General features: G+C 40.7%; 2 protein-coding genes across 6 annotated transcripts in view; one reads left to right on the top strand and one right to left on the bottom strand.

Moving 5' to 3' along the window:
• The first annotated feature begins 8,891 nt into the window (after positions 1–8,891).
• On the top strand, positions 8,892–13,005 carry LOC143895877 (trypsin-1). Its single transcript, XM_077403317.1, has 8 exons — positions 8,892–9,087; positions 9,760–9,896; positions 9,986–10,125; positions 10,191–10,282; positions 10,655–10,976; positions 11,622–11,866; positions 12,179–12,339; positions 12,561–13,005. The coding sequence occupies exons 1-8, from the start codon at positions 8,979–8,981 to the stop codon at positions 12,720–12,722; spliced, it is 1,368 nt and encodes a 455-aa protein (XP_077259443.1). The 5' UTR covers positions 8,892–8,978; the 3' UTR covers positions 12,723–13,005.
• Positions 13,006–13,396: 391 nt separating this feature from the next.
• Positions 13,397–17,645, bottom strand: part of LOC143895875 (atrial natriuretic peptide receptor 1) — a 94,299-nt gene continuing 90,050 nt past the window's right edge. For all 5 annotated transcript variants that reach the window (XM_077403309.1, XM_077403305.1, XM_077403306.1 and 2 more), the window contains 2 exons: positions 17,338–17,429; positions 13,397–15,627 (listed from right to left, as the gene is read on the bottom strand). In XM_077403309.1, coding sequence (XP_077259435.1) covers positions 14,971–15,627; positions 17,338–17,429 — 749 coding nt within the window. In that variant the 3' untranslated portion in view covers positions 13,397–14,970. The remainder of the gene's footprint in view (positions 15,628–17,337; positions 17,430–17,645) is intronic.

Below are 17,645 nucleotides of genomic sequence, written 5' to 3'. Positions count from 1 at the left end.
GGGAAAGTCACACCATTATCGAGTTACGCAAATCGACGAAACGCGAATACGGCTAATTTTTTATTATAATTTTGTAAAAGGAAATTTGAAATAACAAATTTCAATTAAAATATGCATTGGCATTATCGATTTTGCGGTATCAATATCGATATCCGTTCATTGTGGTTTCCTACTATGTATGTTCAGCTGAATAAGCACTCGTTGTGACAAAGAATTCTCCCACTTGTGTACTTTGGCTACATTGCGAATAAAGCCCTTCTCGATTAAAACGCTCGATAAAAACTCTTACCAATGTTTTTATGTACTACTCATTGTTGGTAAAACTGATTATTTGCTACTTAATAAAACTGATTTTAGCACATTAATTTTTTTTCAAATAAACTCAATATTAATATTGTTTAAAAGTTATAATTACCATGTAAAACGACGACATAAATTTATGTTCTTTTTAATGTCTACTCAGCGTTTTATGCTGAAAAAGAATGTTTACTAAGGCTATTAACGACAGTTAACGTAAATGACTGAATATTTTCACGCATTTTTATGAAAGAGTTGCAAGTGTTAAAGGACGGAATCGCGTCATGTATATTTTTTAATATACAGAAAACCTATCATTTTTAATCATAATAAAAACACGAAGTACCGAGAAGGGCGATCGTTTCAATTAAGCAAAGCAAAGAAAAGCGATGAATAAAAAAATGGGAATAAATTTGCACGCAAAAGAGGTTTGGCCAATAAAGAATCATTTGTTACGATATACGACTACGAAATTTTCAGGGGAGGATATGGATGGAGTACCGTTCGCGTATATATATATATTATGAATTGCGAAGAATTAAAAGTAGGAAATTGCAAAAATTAAAAACGAAATTATGAAGAATAGCGTGCAGAAATGTATACTCTGAAGAGACGTTTTCTTCGTAAACATTGGATTATTCGAATACATGAATAAAAACGAAAGTAGCAGCGTTTTATCGTGCGTCGAATGCGAACTTTCGAGGCGATACGTACTTTCTTCCCTTTCATCATTCGTCTCTACGCCGTTGCCGATAGATTTACATACGCATACAAAAGGATACGTAATACGAGACTCCCTACGCGCTTCGGAAAGAGATACTCCCACGTGAGTTTCACTGCGTGCGAAATCGGTTGGTTTTCGGTCTTTCTTTTTTAATGGATGTGGGATCATTGTCTACGCGTGACCACGACCACGAAACACGTGGGCGTAAACTGGTAAGGACTGTAAGGCTATCAGTTTTAGCCCTTGAAATTTTATTATTCTATAGTACTATAAAAACTTGAGTGAAACCGTAAATGTGCATTAATAGAGATGTACATATTTAATCGACCTCTTTGTGGCATTTTCTTTAAAGCAAATCGAACAAAATAGCCGTGACAAAATAGACTGATAAATACGTTAGAATACAAACTTGCAGATTTAAAAATGAAAATATTATAATAATATACAGATATAAAGTAGAAATTTTGACGTGATGCAACTGTTTCTATTTTTACATTTTTTCTTTAGAGGAATATAAAGCTATTTTACGTTAAACATTTCTGAAATAAGAGATCTTTTGGCATATACAATCTTGTAAAAATTTATTTACTTTCTATAAAGAATTTTTAAATGCTATTTCAAAATATCATACAATTTTTCTTCTAGTTTTAATGATTAACATGCAGTCTCTAGAGATTTAAATAAATGATAAATTGTGCAATCAGAGCATTGTACCCAATCGATGGTGCCCCTTGCACATCAGCGATACGTGTGCTTGCTGCGAGCGAGACGCGCGTTTTCCAAAGCGGAGCATCTATTTTCTCAATCGAACTGAATGCTCTCGAATAGCCGGCGAGCGAATAAAATGGGGATCGCGAGGCGCAGAAGACCATTCCTCGAATAATAGTCGAGCTCGCGAAATACGGGCGGCGTGACTTCGTACTGCCTTTTTTATAACTCATTCGTAAAGTTGAGATTTTTCGCGGTAAGTCATTAAAATGCATGACTCTTGCGGAACGGGAAGCTCGGCGAGATGAGATCTCTACGACGGGAATGTCTCGTTAGAGACGCTAATTTGTCAGGACCGCTGACACGGGGATCCCGAAATGCGTCGTTACAGATGGTAATCGTCGGAAGGATGCAGGAGAGGTCCACCCGATGCGCGGTAGCGGAAGCTAGTCGAGACGGGAGAAGGAGCAACCATCGGAATTCTGAACAGCTAGGTATGCAATTCAAGGGAGAATATCTTTTTCTCTTGCACAGGAAAAGAGTTTCCTGGAACAGTGGCGTTTGAAATATGGATTCCATCGTCGATATAGACGCCGTAAAAATTGCCGTCGCTTTGTTCATGTCTTTTTGAAATGCAATAAAATACGCACGCTGCTTTGTGTAATGGATTCAATAAAAACTTTTTCACTCTAATATCCACCCAGAAATATGATACGGGAAAATATTTTTAGCCTAATACCTATATTACGTATAATTTCTATTTTTCTCTCCATATTTAACGTGTAATTGCCAGATGTATATAATTTGATAAAATAGCATCGCTTGAATACAATCTTGTAAATTGCGTTGCACGGCGGAGTCACGCAGGAACTCAATAAAGCAAAGTGATCTATTTACTGACAGAATAACCTTCTGCTTGCGTTGACTTGAACATCAGCTCTCTCTACGATTACGCGACGTGTGCGATAATGACCCGGTCGACGTCTTTATTCCACGAGACTTTTTACGTCGAAATGCCGCGATAGCGGCGCTAATTACTACGGAGATATGGTAAGGATATTTATGTGTGTGTCTCCTCCCTTTCCCACTCGTATGCACACACGCGCCGTATTTGCCGTTACGAGTGCAAGGTGATCCGACCTAAGAGGTAATAACGACGCGCGCGGTCGCCCCCCTTTCTTCGTATCTTCAGTCCGGATGCGAATTCTTTTGGAAAATTTCACCGTCATCGTATTAATTTCTACTTTATATGCCGATTGCAACGAGCTACGAACCGCGGTATGGGCGCGTGCCTCGTAACTCATCAGAAATTATGCAGCGCTGTGCCACTTCGACGTTTCGTTAATTTACGAGGGTGCAACCTCGGCGCTCCTCTTCGTCTCTCTCTTCCCCTTCTTTCTCTCCCTTTCGTTTCCTTTCATCCGCATTGAACTTTTCTGATCACGCGCGAGTGGATTTCGAGGATAACTGAGAAGATTGGATGAACTCAGGGAGATTGAAAGAAGACAGAATTTCGAGCGAATTTCGATTTCCAGTGCTGCAGATATGATATGTCGTGTCAAATAATAAACGCGAATATCACATTTTTATGATTCCAACTTTCATACCTCGATGAGATGTCAAAATATTTATTTATCGGAATCATATCGCCTTCTTGGATACATGATAATGCTTAAAATATTAAAAATTTAACGAAATCTTACACTCGTTTGTCCATAAAAGATAGAACGATTTCTCGTACAAGTGTTGCTCGGGTTTATCGGCCGCGACATATACGTTTGATAATGTCGCCACCGATATTTCTCCCGGCGCTTATTAACGCCGTCGCTATTATTGGACACGCTCGGTCATATTTTTCGCGATTTTATCACCGTGCGCTCCTTTAAAGTAATTTAAACACCGTCCACGGAAAACACGTGCGTGCATCGACGAAAATACAAGGTAATAACCGAATGCGGTTGCCGCCAGTCGAACGAAGTCTCTCGAACGATTCTCTCGCGGGTCCATGGAGTTTCACTCACATCGAGGGGCTACCAACTTAATTTCTACTTTATATACCAATTATGCCATCTCGAAGCGCACGACTGCGCGACACGACGCGGCCGTTCGTAACTCGTCGCGAATTATGGTTGGCATTATCGCTTCGACGTCTCGTTAGTTTACGAGGCAGCGGTTCCTCTGCCCTCCCTGATGGTCAACTCCGACCACACTTTCCCGATTCGCCCGCGGCCGCTTGTGTGCGGCCGTTTCGTTTACCGTTCCAAAGCGTGACTAAGATGGTTTTGGTCATTAAGTAGCAATGAACGTGCTGCCACGGGCGTACGAGCTTGGTCTTTAACTTAGAAAGCGATAAGAAGATTTATTCAGCTTATAATATAAAATTAATTAAAGCTCCATATTACATATTTATAATTGTTATCTACAATTTTTATAGTTCAAGATTGTCGTCGTCTATCAGAAAAAGAGGTAATATTATGTGGATTAGTCGACCGCGCTTTGCCGCTAATGGCGTAGTAAAATAACTTCAGATTATAGAGAAAGATCCTTTCTACAATTTTTCTTGCAGCAGGAGAATTAAATCTAGTATTATACATTTCAAGCCGTGCATTCTGGCACATTTAATTCCGGGGTGAATGTAAAATATAGAACTTTCTAAAGCGTAAAAAGATCTTAAAATGGTAAACCACACGTAGGAGAAATTCGTGCAATATCCTACGCGGAAATGGATGGATCTGTGCGGGAAGGCACATTATTTTCTTTTTTCTGGCGAGCGATAATCTCTCTCGAGGGCGTCGTCACTTTCTACTAGATGTTTCCTTATCTACGATGGCACAATGAAGCTATAAACTTCCAAGGTAGTAGAACATTCGCCGGGCGATTTTATGGCTTATGACTTTATTTCTTTATGACCTCTCATTTTCAGGGGACATTCTATATTTAAGCGACATTTCATAGTTGCAGTGTATTCACCTCGCACCGTTCTTTTTATAAACTACCGCAGGTGAAGTCTATGGACGAAAATAATCCACGGCTATAAACGAGTTTGCCGAAAGTCATTTACTATTCGAGTCTTCGATTCGAAGGCGTAGGATTAGGATAAAGAAGAGCATCATTTTCTTGCATAATTGATTTTTCTTGGGTTTATTGTGTACGAAATATATTCACCCTCTGATGCCGTCCTCTGGTACGTAGTCCTAATATTGCATTTTTTATTATCCGTAATAACAGATCTCCTTAAAGAGCTAGTGTAAAAGTATTATAAAAATAAATTTTCTTTGAATAAATTTTCTGCTTTATACTATTTAATTAAAATAGCACGGTAAACTGTTTATCTTTCTATATTAAATTTTTTTGCAGCAATTTTTGTTGCAACGCAGGACGTTTTTTAATTAAGGTTAGGCAGCAATCATAGGCATCAATCATAATATCGCAAACGATTATCGTTTCAAAACGCGTGACAGCGTTTCTTTTTAGACAACTTAGAATGATCTCACGCGCCTTGTTAGCCGCCGCTTTTAGTTCAGCTTTAGTTACCATTAAAATCGAAAGAACGTGACAGGTAGAAACCCAAATCTCGTTAGCGCGTGCTTTCCTTTCACGTTTATTATTCCATCTTCCATTCTGCCCTTTAATCTCCGAATGCGTGCGGCGATTCCTAGGAACTCCCTGCTATCTTTCGTGTTAACGAAGATAGACCGCATTTCTGATTTTATCGTAAATTTGGGATGTATGCTCTTTATTCATGAACTGTATTTTACGATCGTCAGTAATTTGGTCCCTAAATATAAAATAACGTGTGATATGATTACGCGTACATATAAAAGTATATAGCAATTATCAAGTAATATGTGATATTTACATACTTAATATAAATTGTAATTATTTCTTGACAGCCTGACAAATAATCACAAGTTTATTTATATGTTAGACATGTAAGTATAACACATTTTTAAAAGATATTATAATAATATTATAATACTGTAATAATGTCGTATTATGTTATATTAATTGAATAATCGGTTCATAATGAAACGATGAAGTTATGCAAAGTCTTATATGTTTATCAGTCCCCGTTGAAAATATATCGCATAAAAAAGACAATTTTTAATGGATAGATAGCGTGCAAAATATCTCGTGATTATGCGTGCCAGAGACGCGCGGAGCAAAAAAGGGATATGTACGGGGTACCTTAAACGGTAATGCCTCGGGCTTTTGCCCCCAAATCGCGATCTCTTCGGATTTCATTCCGTCTCTCTTTCCCTCTCGTTTTTCTTCCGTCACTCTCTGTCATTCTAGAGACACGCGCACACTTTGCGTCTGTCGTTTCTTCTTACGACGGTTATCGAGCAACGTATCTCACGATCGAATATCTCTGAAGAAAAGTCGTAAAGTTGATACGTGACGCCGAGGAATTAGATTGCCATCGCGCTAAGTTCCCTGTGTGTTATTTTAAACACATGTCTATTGGCACCTATCTGAATTTGAGCGATCACAGTTGACTTAGTCATTTCTTGCTCGTAAATCATTGTCTCAATCTTTTCATTACCACTGTTTTTCTTCATCAAAGAATAACAACAGCACGTGCGATACAGTTTATAGGTAATACGAGCAAGACAGATCCTAAAACTTCTTGGCAAATCATATTACAAGCATTACTTTATATGCAAATACATCCATCTTCTTCCAAAATTGTGAACACGAAGGCTTGCCGATACAACGTCAAATTAATCTTACTCACAAGCAGATTTAGGACGGAGATGTAGCGCCCTCAATCTTAATTGTACGAAAGATCTCGAGGTGAAACGCGTCGGATGACGATAATTTCTTATCGACGTGTAAATTCAACGTTCGGGTATAAATTCTCGTTTTCCTTTTTTTTTTTCAATCCTTTATAATTTCGCAAACGCACATTCCTCTAAAAACGTATTCAGTTTCGTGTACGTTCGCATAAGGAACGTTCTGAAAAACTCGCGCTGTTCTCCTTTCCATCGTAAAGTCATTTTGTGGCGAGTCAATTTTGCTTGCACGCGAACCTTTACGTGATATCTCGTGAAACCCGGTATTTTATTTCTCTCACAAAGGATCGTATTCGAGCAACAACGTCCTTTTTGGTGCAGCGCCCAAAGACGAATTCCGGGACGCAAATGATGAATTTACTGTTAAACGTACACAATGCGTTAAGCACCCGGAAAGACTTGGAGACTTGAAGACTCGATGTGTATACTTATTCTTTTGTACGGCTGAACATACAATGAACACGGAGAACGCACATTTCAAACGTTAAAGAACTGTATTATTAGACGCTTTATCATTCAACTGCGAAATGCGGACGCGTTTCTCTGAGAGAATTACGAATTTAATTACATTTTTTCCCTCATTCGCGGACGAAATGCCTCGTCCGAGTTTTATGTCGTTAATTTGTTGCTGTAATGCAGATAAATCTAATTCTACTTTTTCTTTAGAGTAGAGAGGATAATTAAATTTTACACAGACTACAGTAATTAAATTTTTCAACGTCTAATTCTGTGACTTTAGCTTGGCTCTCAAATTACTTTTTATATCCGTTTTGTTTCGTCGAGTAAGAGATTCGCGGATCTTAATCCGAAAAAAGAAAAAAAAAAGAACGAGCATGACCCGTTATTGGCACAGTCGACTTCGAGTTACGTTTCATTCGGAGCGATCAATGACGCGTGCATAAATAGGTAGCCGACATAACATGCGTAAAATGCTGAGAAGCGCGTTTCTCTCACTCGCAACTGAATCGTGTCCCCTTCGGCGAAATGTTATGGATATCGGTTAAGAATCTTTAAAGTGCTCCGTATCTACCTTTAGAATGCTCTATTAAACAAAGAACACATCTAAATTTTATTTATATCTAAAAATCTAAATAATACAATGCCGTAGATGTGCGTGCGGTAGAAGCACAATACAAGCAGATAAGAATCAGAACTACATTTATCGCTGAATTCGTGACACGAAAATAATTTTATCTAAATGTTAAATAGTGATGTCGATACGCGTCTAACTGTTCGCCTAATACTCCAAGGTAGACAAATCGTTCGCTTCTCACGCGACTTTTATGTGTGTACTGTTACGTCGATATGCGTGCGTGCGTGCGTGCGTACGCCGCGTGGCACGGCGATGCCAATGGCCTGGACAGGTATGTGGGTGATGTCCGTTTTCTCGAGTATCGCGCATTTAGAGACGGAGACCGCGGGATTTGTCTGTCGGGTAAAGAGAGAGCCTCGTTCCTTTCATTCTCGCCCGCGACTCCCCTCGTCCATCCTCGGCCACGTTTCCGCTCCTCTCCGCTCTTCTCACGGGATGGACTCTCGCGTGGTCCCGCTATCCTTCTCCAGCTCCCGGACCAGCAGCGGCGAGATTCCGTCGCGTCGCGGAGTCTGCGGCGTCAAGCGGTTTAATGAAACGTCGAACGGAATCGAATATTTCTCAAGTTATCGGCCGTCCATTACTTCTCGCTTCGACAACCGTATGCGCCGCCGAGTATTCGCATGAATTAACCTTTGTCCAGACAGGTCGCGCGTATAATTCTCCCGCCTCGCTTCTCCACTTCCACGAAGTGACTCCTGATTCGCGGCCTTAGCCTTTGCGTCAATTATGCGGCGTTAATAGGTTCATTAAATGATCGGAGACTGGAGAAGCGATGTCGAATTGCCGCGTTGAATTGGCACAATGCAGCATGCATGAAGTACTTTTGTATAATACTGCAATAATTTGACGCGGCAAAAGTTCAATTAGACGTGAGATATCGCTCAACACAATAGCAAATAATTTTAAAGAAATATGCATTGTTCAAGTTACAGCAAGCACTTTTTATTGAAACTTGCAAATTATTTAAAATATTTTTCTTGTATATGTCCTATTTTATTTCTCAAACAAGAAATTATATTTTTCCGTATATATTAATGCAGTACAAAATACTCAATTATAGCTATTTTCAAGTAGTAACCGTAAAAATATAATAATAATTAATGTATCAACATTTTTCTCATTACATTGTTCTTAGGTATACTTATGCACGTAAGAAACTTGCGCGTCACGCGAGCGCCTAATGGAAGATATCCAGCTTGAAAGAGCGTTTGCGTGGTTCCGTACAGTACAGGCGTGTATATGTGTATATAAGTGACGGTTTTCCATATTTCGAAGTCATTGTCTGTTCCCTGGTTGTCGACTAAAAAGCCGCCGTTACGTTGCCTTGACTTGTCACATAACGAGAGTCGGTGCGCCGATGTTAATTAAAATGACGCGCTTTGGTATCTATCGAATTGTGTTATTCTTTTTATTGTGCATCCATCAATGCTGCCGATGTTTCCCCGTTGATTTTCAAAACACCACGGGTAAGCGTTGTTTTACATTAAATAATCTTAGATTTTTGCGTTATAAATAAGCACTGCAAAAAAAATTACTTAGACTTTACTATAATTTTAACTTGTTACTTTTAAATTTAAATTTGAACTTTGAACTAACTTGATTGTGTTTTCTACGAAACAAGTAATAACAGTGCAAGTCGATAAAAAAAAAAACATTTGTTTTTATGTTTGGTTTAGTTCAGGATAAACTATTATATTTTTGATAAAATAGGAAAATATATTTTTATATGATGATTCAGATCATACGTCCGACATGTCCACGCGATCTGTTTTATAAACTATGACACAATCAGACTACTTGTTTGTGTCATATTACATGAGAATGCGCGCTTTTCTTGACCGCAATATTTTTCAACGTATAACATTAAATCCAAACGCATCGAGCGTAATAAATCAAAAGTTGTAAAAGCAGATTGAAACGTATTTTTATGTTTCGCAAGTCTTCTAAAAGGCGTATTCTTGCAACGGAAATAGTCAAATCATATTACGATAATGTATCATCCAGACGTTCTATCTTTCAATGGTCCTCTCTAAATTTCGATACACGTTATACATGTGTTCACGCACACGCACACGCACACGGAAACGCGCACATGCATCGTGTTCACCGATGCATGTGGGACGTCCCATATTTCTTAGATTCGTCGATGGTTGGAAATCAAGAATGGCAGGCACGTCTTCATGCGGAACTGCTTCGATTTCCGGAAGACATTTCCCATTCGCACCTTCGCTACAAACGGCTTGTCGATCAAAAACTTACGACTTTATCCCCAAAGGTGCGTTATCGTAAACTTATCACATTCTCTATAGATTCGGACGGTACTTAAAATAAGAATGCTACAATAGGAATTTTTTTTTTTTTTAGAAAGCATATCAATCTTGCATCGCGCCGGGAAATCGAAGCGGCCACTGCAAGTTTTTCACTGAATGCCCTTTGGCGGTTTTTGATCAATCCCGCTCGTACTTTCCGCAATTTATGGGTTATATATGCATAATTGAGGAGAAGTAAGCTCACACATTGTGTTTTCATGCATCAATTGTTCCTGTTATTAATGTTTTCTTTGTCGCAGGTACGTCGGTGTGTGCTGTCCGGATAGCATGACAGCTCGATCGAAAAGGACATTCCACGATGATTTAGCCAGCAAGTTACCGGCGATAGCGAGTTTGTATAAATCCTAATTATTTATTTGAGACTAATATAATTTTGCTTAATTATATTATTTAGTTAAATTATTTTCATATCACACAAGATTATTTTCACATGATAGTAACGATTAAAAAAAACAATTCTTTTTAATTAAGTAAACCGTCATAATATTGTAAGATATATATATTTTTACATATTTATGCAAAATTTGTGATAAATATATGCGCATGAACGTTTTTATCAGATAACTTGACGCATCTTGATGAAAGTGCTATACACGTGCGCTTTCGTGACAAATACCAATGTTTCTCGCGGTACTCGCGGTATCAAGTGTCCGCTTAGCGAACGAGAGTGCCACGTGTATGTGTTCCAATTCTTCTCTCGCAGGTCTCGACAACGAAGAGGAAGAATGGGACGAAACCCGCGGGAACGAGGACGAGAACGAGCCATCTGCCAACGAGACAGTGCACGGCGATACGAATTTGGGGAAGGACGCGATGTCGGCCAAGCAAGAGACGAGGGAATCACGAAGACCCAGAGGGTGCGGTACAACCGGGAGAACGAAGACCAGAGTCGCGGGTGGCCAACCGGCTGACCCTAAAGAATGGCCGTGGATGGCGGCTCTTCTCAGACAAGGCGCGATTCAGTATTGCGGGGGTGTATTGATCACTGATAGACACGTGCTCACCGCCGCACACTGCGTTTACAGGTAAATCATCAAGTAACTATCTATCAACTGTATTCTTCTGTGATGTTCATTAAAGTTTTTAACGAATATTTAAGTATGAAGAATGACCCTTGTAAAGACAAAACAAGTTCTTAATACCTTCGTATTAAGCTTAATAGTTTCAAACTATTTTGTGTGTTACTATACAAGATATTAAATAAAAATTCTTTATTATCTCCATGTAATTTTTCCATATATGTAGATCAACAGAACTTCACGTTATCGTACCTTGTTTCAATGTAAAGTTTAAAATAGTTCAAAAAATCGCGACTTTATTAAAAAAGAAGAATTGCGACAAGTGGTTACACAATAAAGAAAGAAACATATGCATATATGATATTCACTTCGGAACACATGTGTACGTGCTCATACTTCAAAGTTTACGAGCAAAGGTTACGATGATGTGAACGGCATTTCAGACGCAATACATTCATATTCTTGCGGTCGTGGTTGAATTTATAATGTTTTCGGCGCGCCGGCACACATTTCTTCGTATCTTCGTTCAGAGGCTCTAACGCGCGATATACACGCTCGCTTTGTCCGTTTGTTGTAACCACGAAATGAACAGTTAGACTATGGGAATGAGTTACAGTTATCCCGCGCGTTGCCGCCGTCGTATTTTTACAGGTACAAACCGCGCGACATTACGGTGAGACTCGGCGAGTACGATTTTACCACGTCCGAGGAGACGCGGGCGTTGGATTTCATGGTGTCGGAGATTCGGATACACAGGGATTTTAAATTGAACACCTACGAGCACGACATCGCTATTATTAAAATTCATCGGCCTACCGTGTTTAACACCTACATCTGGCCCATTTGCCTTCCACCCGTTCAACAATCGTTCGAGAATAAAATCGCCATCGTTACCGGTTAGTACAAATAAATCTCATATATATATATATATATATATATATATATATATATATCATTTTTTAAATACATCCCTAAAAATTAATAACAAATGTTAACTTTTCCATTTAAGCTTGTCATTTATACACAATAAAAATGATTAAATGATTGATTTATTGTCATTGCTACCGCTTAAAATATTTTTTTAAATAGTAAGTGCAAATTTATCACGAAAAAATTAATTTCTCTGACTAATCTGCTAAACGGCGAGATACGCGAAGGAAGTAAAAAGATGCGAGCTGTTCTCTGAAAGTCGTGAACATTTTTATTAGGTTGGGGCACGCAATACTATGGAGGACCTACTAGTACAGTGCTGTTGGAAGCCACGGTGCCGGTGTGGCCTCAAGAAAGATGCGTTCGCAGCTTCACGCAACTGATCCCGAATACTACTCTGTGCGCCGGCGCTTATCAGGGAGGCCGCGACGCCTGTCAGGTGAGACAATAATTTATTCATTCCGAGCTCGATGTGACGTCGCGACGATGTGATGAAATGTTAAGTGCTCGTGGACTAGCCAGGAAGACTTCATCTTTAATGAACGCCGTCTTCCTAGTTGAAACCGTTAATAAATTTAAGACAGCCTGAGGGACTGTCGAGAGAAGGACGGACCTAATTTAATTGCATTACCTGGTCCAACGAGTCGTTTCTTCTTTCAGGGTGACTCGGGCGGTCCGTTGCTGCATCAACTCGCCAACGGCAGGTGGGTCAACATCGGAATAGTATCTTGGGGGATTCGTTGCGGTGATCCTGGATATCCGGGGATATATACTCGTGTGAACTCTTACCTCGATTGGATATTCGCGAATGCCGTGTTTTGAGAGTCACGTAGCATCAGCCGCTCTCACGTGCCAAAGATTTTTTTCTACTTTTATACATTTGCAATTTTTTTTACTTACGTAAAAGGCGTGCATTCGGCTGATAATCTGATAAGGCGATCCTTCCGGCTCTGATTGGCGAGGCGACACACGAAAACGAATTTATTAAATGACCACTCGACGCCGAGGCTAACTTAGACGATCTTGAAAACGATTAAACTTTATTTTCGGAATATTCATTGGTACATCGTTGAAAGAGAGATTGACACAGATAGAATTTCGCTCTTTACGATGCGTCACACCCCTCGTACCACCATACCACGCTTACAACAGGGCGACCGCAGAGTATCATCAGCTACCTGTACCGTTCGCCCATACATTAAACACGGGTATGCAATCGCGACCGCATATGCACATACCTGTCTCGTGTACATATGTGTATGTGTGTATGAATACGCGCATGTGTGTGTGTTTTCGTGTGTGCATTCGCAGATATATGCACTTGCAATCGTTATTATTTCTCAGACACGCCACAGACTCGTTTCGCGAGAGGCCCAGCCCCCGTTTGCCACGAGTGACCCTAAACATCGACGTTAGCTACGGTAACTTTTGCTTTTGCAGCTATACATATATATATATAATCTAATCTCATAAACATATACATGTACTTGCGTATATATATATATATATATATATATATATATATATATATATATATATCTTTTTCTCTTTTGTATATTTATATATATATAACATCCTTACACGTGTACGGAATTTTGTGTTGCATGGGTCTCGCGACGCGTTGCGAACGGTCATATTTGTCATATCGAGCATGTAACGATAAACACTGTAGCCGAGCTATGTTTTCCATGATGCTTTCTCGTGATCCGTGATTCCGTAGTTGGAAGGGTACGAAAAATATTTTGCAGTAAATAAAAACGTTATATTGGAAGAAGCTTACGCAAATATTTCTACAGAATATGTAACACGTTTTGGTCGGAGAAAATTTACCGTTCTATCTGTTACGATGAATCTCACACGTCAACCTGTCAATCTCGATAAACTATTTCTCTCTTCCATTCTCAATAATCGCGATAATAAAGTAGACATGAGAAAAAGATGATTCAGTCAATCGCGATTATTTTTTTGGTAAAATGGACCCTACGATCCTCACAAAGAGAGAGAGAGAGAGAGAGAGAGAGAGAGAGAGAGAGAGAGAGAGAGAGAGAGAGAGAGAGAGAGAGAGAGAGAGAGAGAGAGAGAGAGAGAGAATTTAAATTCGCTTGCGTTCGCGATCGGATTTTAATTAATTCGGCGTGTAAGGCTCGGCGGGAGTCAGGTATCGGCTGCGGCCAACTTTGAAAAACTTGCCGCTGATTGTAAGCTAATTGTAAGCCCGTTGCATTTTTACCTGCCTTCACAAATGAATCGCATGGGGACGTACGCGCGTAAACGGGAAATGCAAGTGTTTTCGCTTTGGTACGAATAAATAAAATGCACACACACACGACCGGTATAATACTGCAGTGTCCATATACAGAAGGCTGTAAGTACCTTCGGCAAAAGTACGTGTCGCCCCGGTCGTGTACCTCTCTATAATTAATTGCCCCTTCCTCTCTTGTTCTGGATTCGGATCATCCAATCAGACGATCCTCATTGTCCATCCTTATCGCGCGATTAACTCATTCGCGATACTCGTATTTATTCTAAATTGCGTTAATCGGTAAACATTGGTTCCATAATACCTTGTAGGAAGAGATCACTTGTCAGCTATATCTATCGCAAATGCGAATAACAGTCAGGATTTATGGTACCAAAAGCAAACCTTTCACTAGTTAATTATCTAGAATCCTAATTTAACAGACACTTTCTAGAAATCAAGAAACGTCGTCGTTGAAACTAACGTTAATTAATTCAAGAGAAGCACCTGTATCGTAAATCTGATAGAAGACAATTGTTGCCGCGATATGTTCACAAATCACTTTGATTACTCCCGAAACGAAGAATCTGAATTTTAAAAGCTTTGGTAGATCAGGATGATGAACGAATCCTTCGCTTCCGTCGTCCTCACGTCCAAGTCCGTTACGTCCCGTCATCCAATTTTCTCTCGCATCAGTTTCGATCAGTTTCGACCAAAATCGTGTTTCGTATCAGTGAACCCGAGCATTGATCGGCTCGGTTGCTCCACGATGTCCTTCGAAGGCTCGATAATTGGCAAGGCGGACGTCGCCGGGAGGACACCTTAGAAGAGCTAGACTCTGGGGACCGCGCCGGCGGGTAGCAGGAGCGGCGCATTGGGACCACTCTCGGTATGATTGGGCATACTCTCGGCTGTCGGGTATACCTGGTGCACGGAGTTGTTCGCGCTCGGCGGTCCGCTCGCGCGGTTGCGGGACGGCGAGGAGTTGCCGATCGGCGTCGCGACGACGGTACGCGACGCGACCACCGATTTCGGCGCGCCGTTTCCAGTCACGCCGGCGAGACCGCAGGCGGGATTAATTGTCGTGGATCTCTCACCCTGAATCTGGTTCGTGGTCGACGATGGATTGGTCGGGACCGTTTGGCACCGCGATTGGGCGGTCATTAAACCCTGGTGCTGCGATTCCTGCGGTCTCTGTTGACCCGGATGTCCCTGCTGCCGCGCTGGCTCCTGACTCCTCGACTGAATCGATTGCTGGGTCGGATACGGCTGGTCCGACTGACCCTGAAATTTGTGCTGCTGGCTGACGGAGGAGAGCGCCCGTTGCTCCTGTTGCTTTGGTTGCGTCATTTGAATTTGCGTGGTGACGGGAGATTGATCTATAGGAATCGATACTTGGCCGATCGTCGTCGTGGGATTTGCCTGTTGAATGTTGTTGTTCGTTGGTTTCTCGCCCATCAACCAATAAGTTGTCATCGGACCTTTACCCTGTGAATATTAGCGAAAATTAGAGATTATTTCAAGTTAAAACGATCTGATATTTTTCACTACGGCGTGTGATAAAATCTGCATAAGTATTTTATAAAATTATTCCGCAAAAGATATATTTTTCTAATATATATTCCTAGATTATTCATCGCGCATAGTTAATAGTTAAAAAATAACTCGTTAATGTAGTTCTCAAGTATCTGTTACGAACAAAATACGCGATAATTTATTCATAGAGATGAAAAACAATTATATAGCTATGGCAACGAAATTATCTTGTTCGTAGTTAGCAACGATGGATGGGGATTAAGAATCACAACAAACGCGCAGTTCCAGAGATTTAATTAAGGTCGTTCTGCAGTGGAATTCAATAACAAAGGTGAAACCATTGTATCGCTTTGTTACACGATAACGATCAGCGCGAATGCGTTTAATTCAGGCACACTCGCGGAATATTCAAATAAGCGGCGGCATGCATTTACAATGGCCCAGTCATATATATACGAAACACCTGAATTTTAATCCCGGTCGGTATAACCCCGGTACTACAACCGGCGTTATCTTACTAATTAACTGCAGCATACCGCCCGCCGAGTTCCGCGAGTGCGCGCGCGCCCGCTCGAGCTCGCTCGCGACCGCTGAACTTTGACCCGAATTGTACGGTAAACGTTCCAATCACTTTGCGGACGCCTTCGTCCATCATTCGAGCAGATGTACTTAATCGACCGACGATTCGACGTTTACGATCGTGCGTTCGTGGGTAATGAAAACCGATCGGGTCGCAAATAATCGCAGATCTGTAATAGAAGTCGGTTGTTACGTTCGCGTGAGGGATATTGACGATCCCCGCGATACTGTTGTGGTCCCGAGATTACGATGCGTCCCTGTCGCGTTATCCTCTTTATCACGCGATTGACTGACCAGAGGGAATTGCTCTCTTCCGGGAAAACGGAGACAGATCGCACCTGCGGACAACGGGCGGCAGAAGCGATGCATAATGCGGTGGATGTGTATATATCACGCGAAAGAGCATAACGCGCTCGGTTATGGTAGAGCACCCCTGAATATGTAACGAGCGAAATGCGCATATGGAACCTAACCGCCGGACACGACTGCAATCTGCGACTCATGGCTCTCCGAAGTTGCAAATGCGATTCGTCGAAGTTAGGAAAGCCGAGTGTGTCCCTTACGCGTTGCACGTCGAAGTGAAATTGGTACCAGTAACGTTAGAAATAAATTGGAAAGAAAGATCTCACCCCCTGACGTATTGCCAGCAAAAGTTGCGACGTTAATATAACGCGAGATAAATTTATATTAAATACGTTTTTAGCGATAAAAGAGATATTTTTTAAATAACCAGCAGACAAATATCTTCGAGTCACTTTGTCGTTGCAACGGGACGTTTTACTGCACGTATATTAGAATTCTTTGTTAAATTGCGAATGAGGATTAACTCGCAAAAGACTGTAATACAAGGATACATATGGGGGCAAAATGATTTTCGCATTATATGTCGATCATTCTCTAATACCTCCGTCACGTATAAGAGATCACTTGACAGTCTCATTCGATACGACTTACGAGGGTTCTTTCTTTTCGTTCTTCGAGAAAAGACAGTTGAGTCCGCGAGATAAAAGGCAAGGGAAGGTGGACAGGAGTGCGTCTCGATCACCGCGAAATTGAGGAAAAACCGCATATCAAGGGTCTTACCTTTAATACGACTTCTCCTCTGCAGACGAGTTCGAATGTACCAAAGGTATCCAGGATTTCCTTCGTCTTCGGGCTGACATGGATCTTCAAAGCTGTCGTAAAAAAAGAAAAACGAATTCTTTTACGTACGTCCTATAATCTTCCCGCAACACTAATTTGGAATGGCGCTTCTTTAATATTAGTTATTATACGCAAAATGACCGGTTAAAGAATGCTGTGAGACAACGACTGCCTCGCTAAACGTTACCTTTGTGTCATGCATTAACTTTTACATAATTATCAAGACAGATTTGAACGTCTTTGAACGA

This window comes from Temnothorax americanus, unplaced genomic scaffold (assembly GCF_048541705.1).
Source record: "Temnothorax americanus isolate GAGA-0224 unplaced genomic scaffold, ASM4854170v1 Scaffold17, whole genome shotgun sequence".
Taxonomy (NCBI): domain Eukaryota; kingdom Metazoa; phylum Arthropoda; class Insecta; order Hymenoptera; family Formicidae; genus Temnothorax; species Temnothorax americanus.
The sequence above is the reverse complement of the archived record's forward strand: the minus strand, read 5'-3'. Positions and strand labels throughout refer to the sequence as shown.

What these genes read in the sequence shown, in the direction of transcription:
- LOC143895877 (XM_077403317.1), top strand. Translation starts at nt 8,979, where the DNA reads ATGTTAATTAAAATGACGCGCTTTGGTATCTATCGAATTGTGTTATTC. An exon ending in TGATTTTCAAAACACCACGG is followed by an intron (nt 9,088 to 9,759) that starts GTAAGCGTTGTT and finishes CATATTTCTTAG; the next exon opens with ATTCGTCGATGGTTGGAAAT. An exon ending in ATATGCATAATTGAGGAGAA is followed by an intron (nt 10,126 to 10,190) that starts GTAAGCTCACAC and finishes TCTTTGTCGCAG; the next exon opens with GTACGTCGGTGTGTGCTGTC.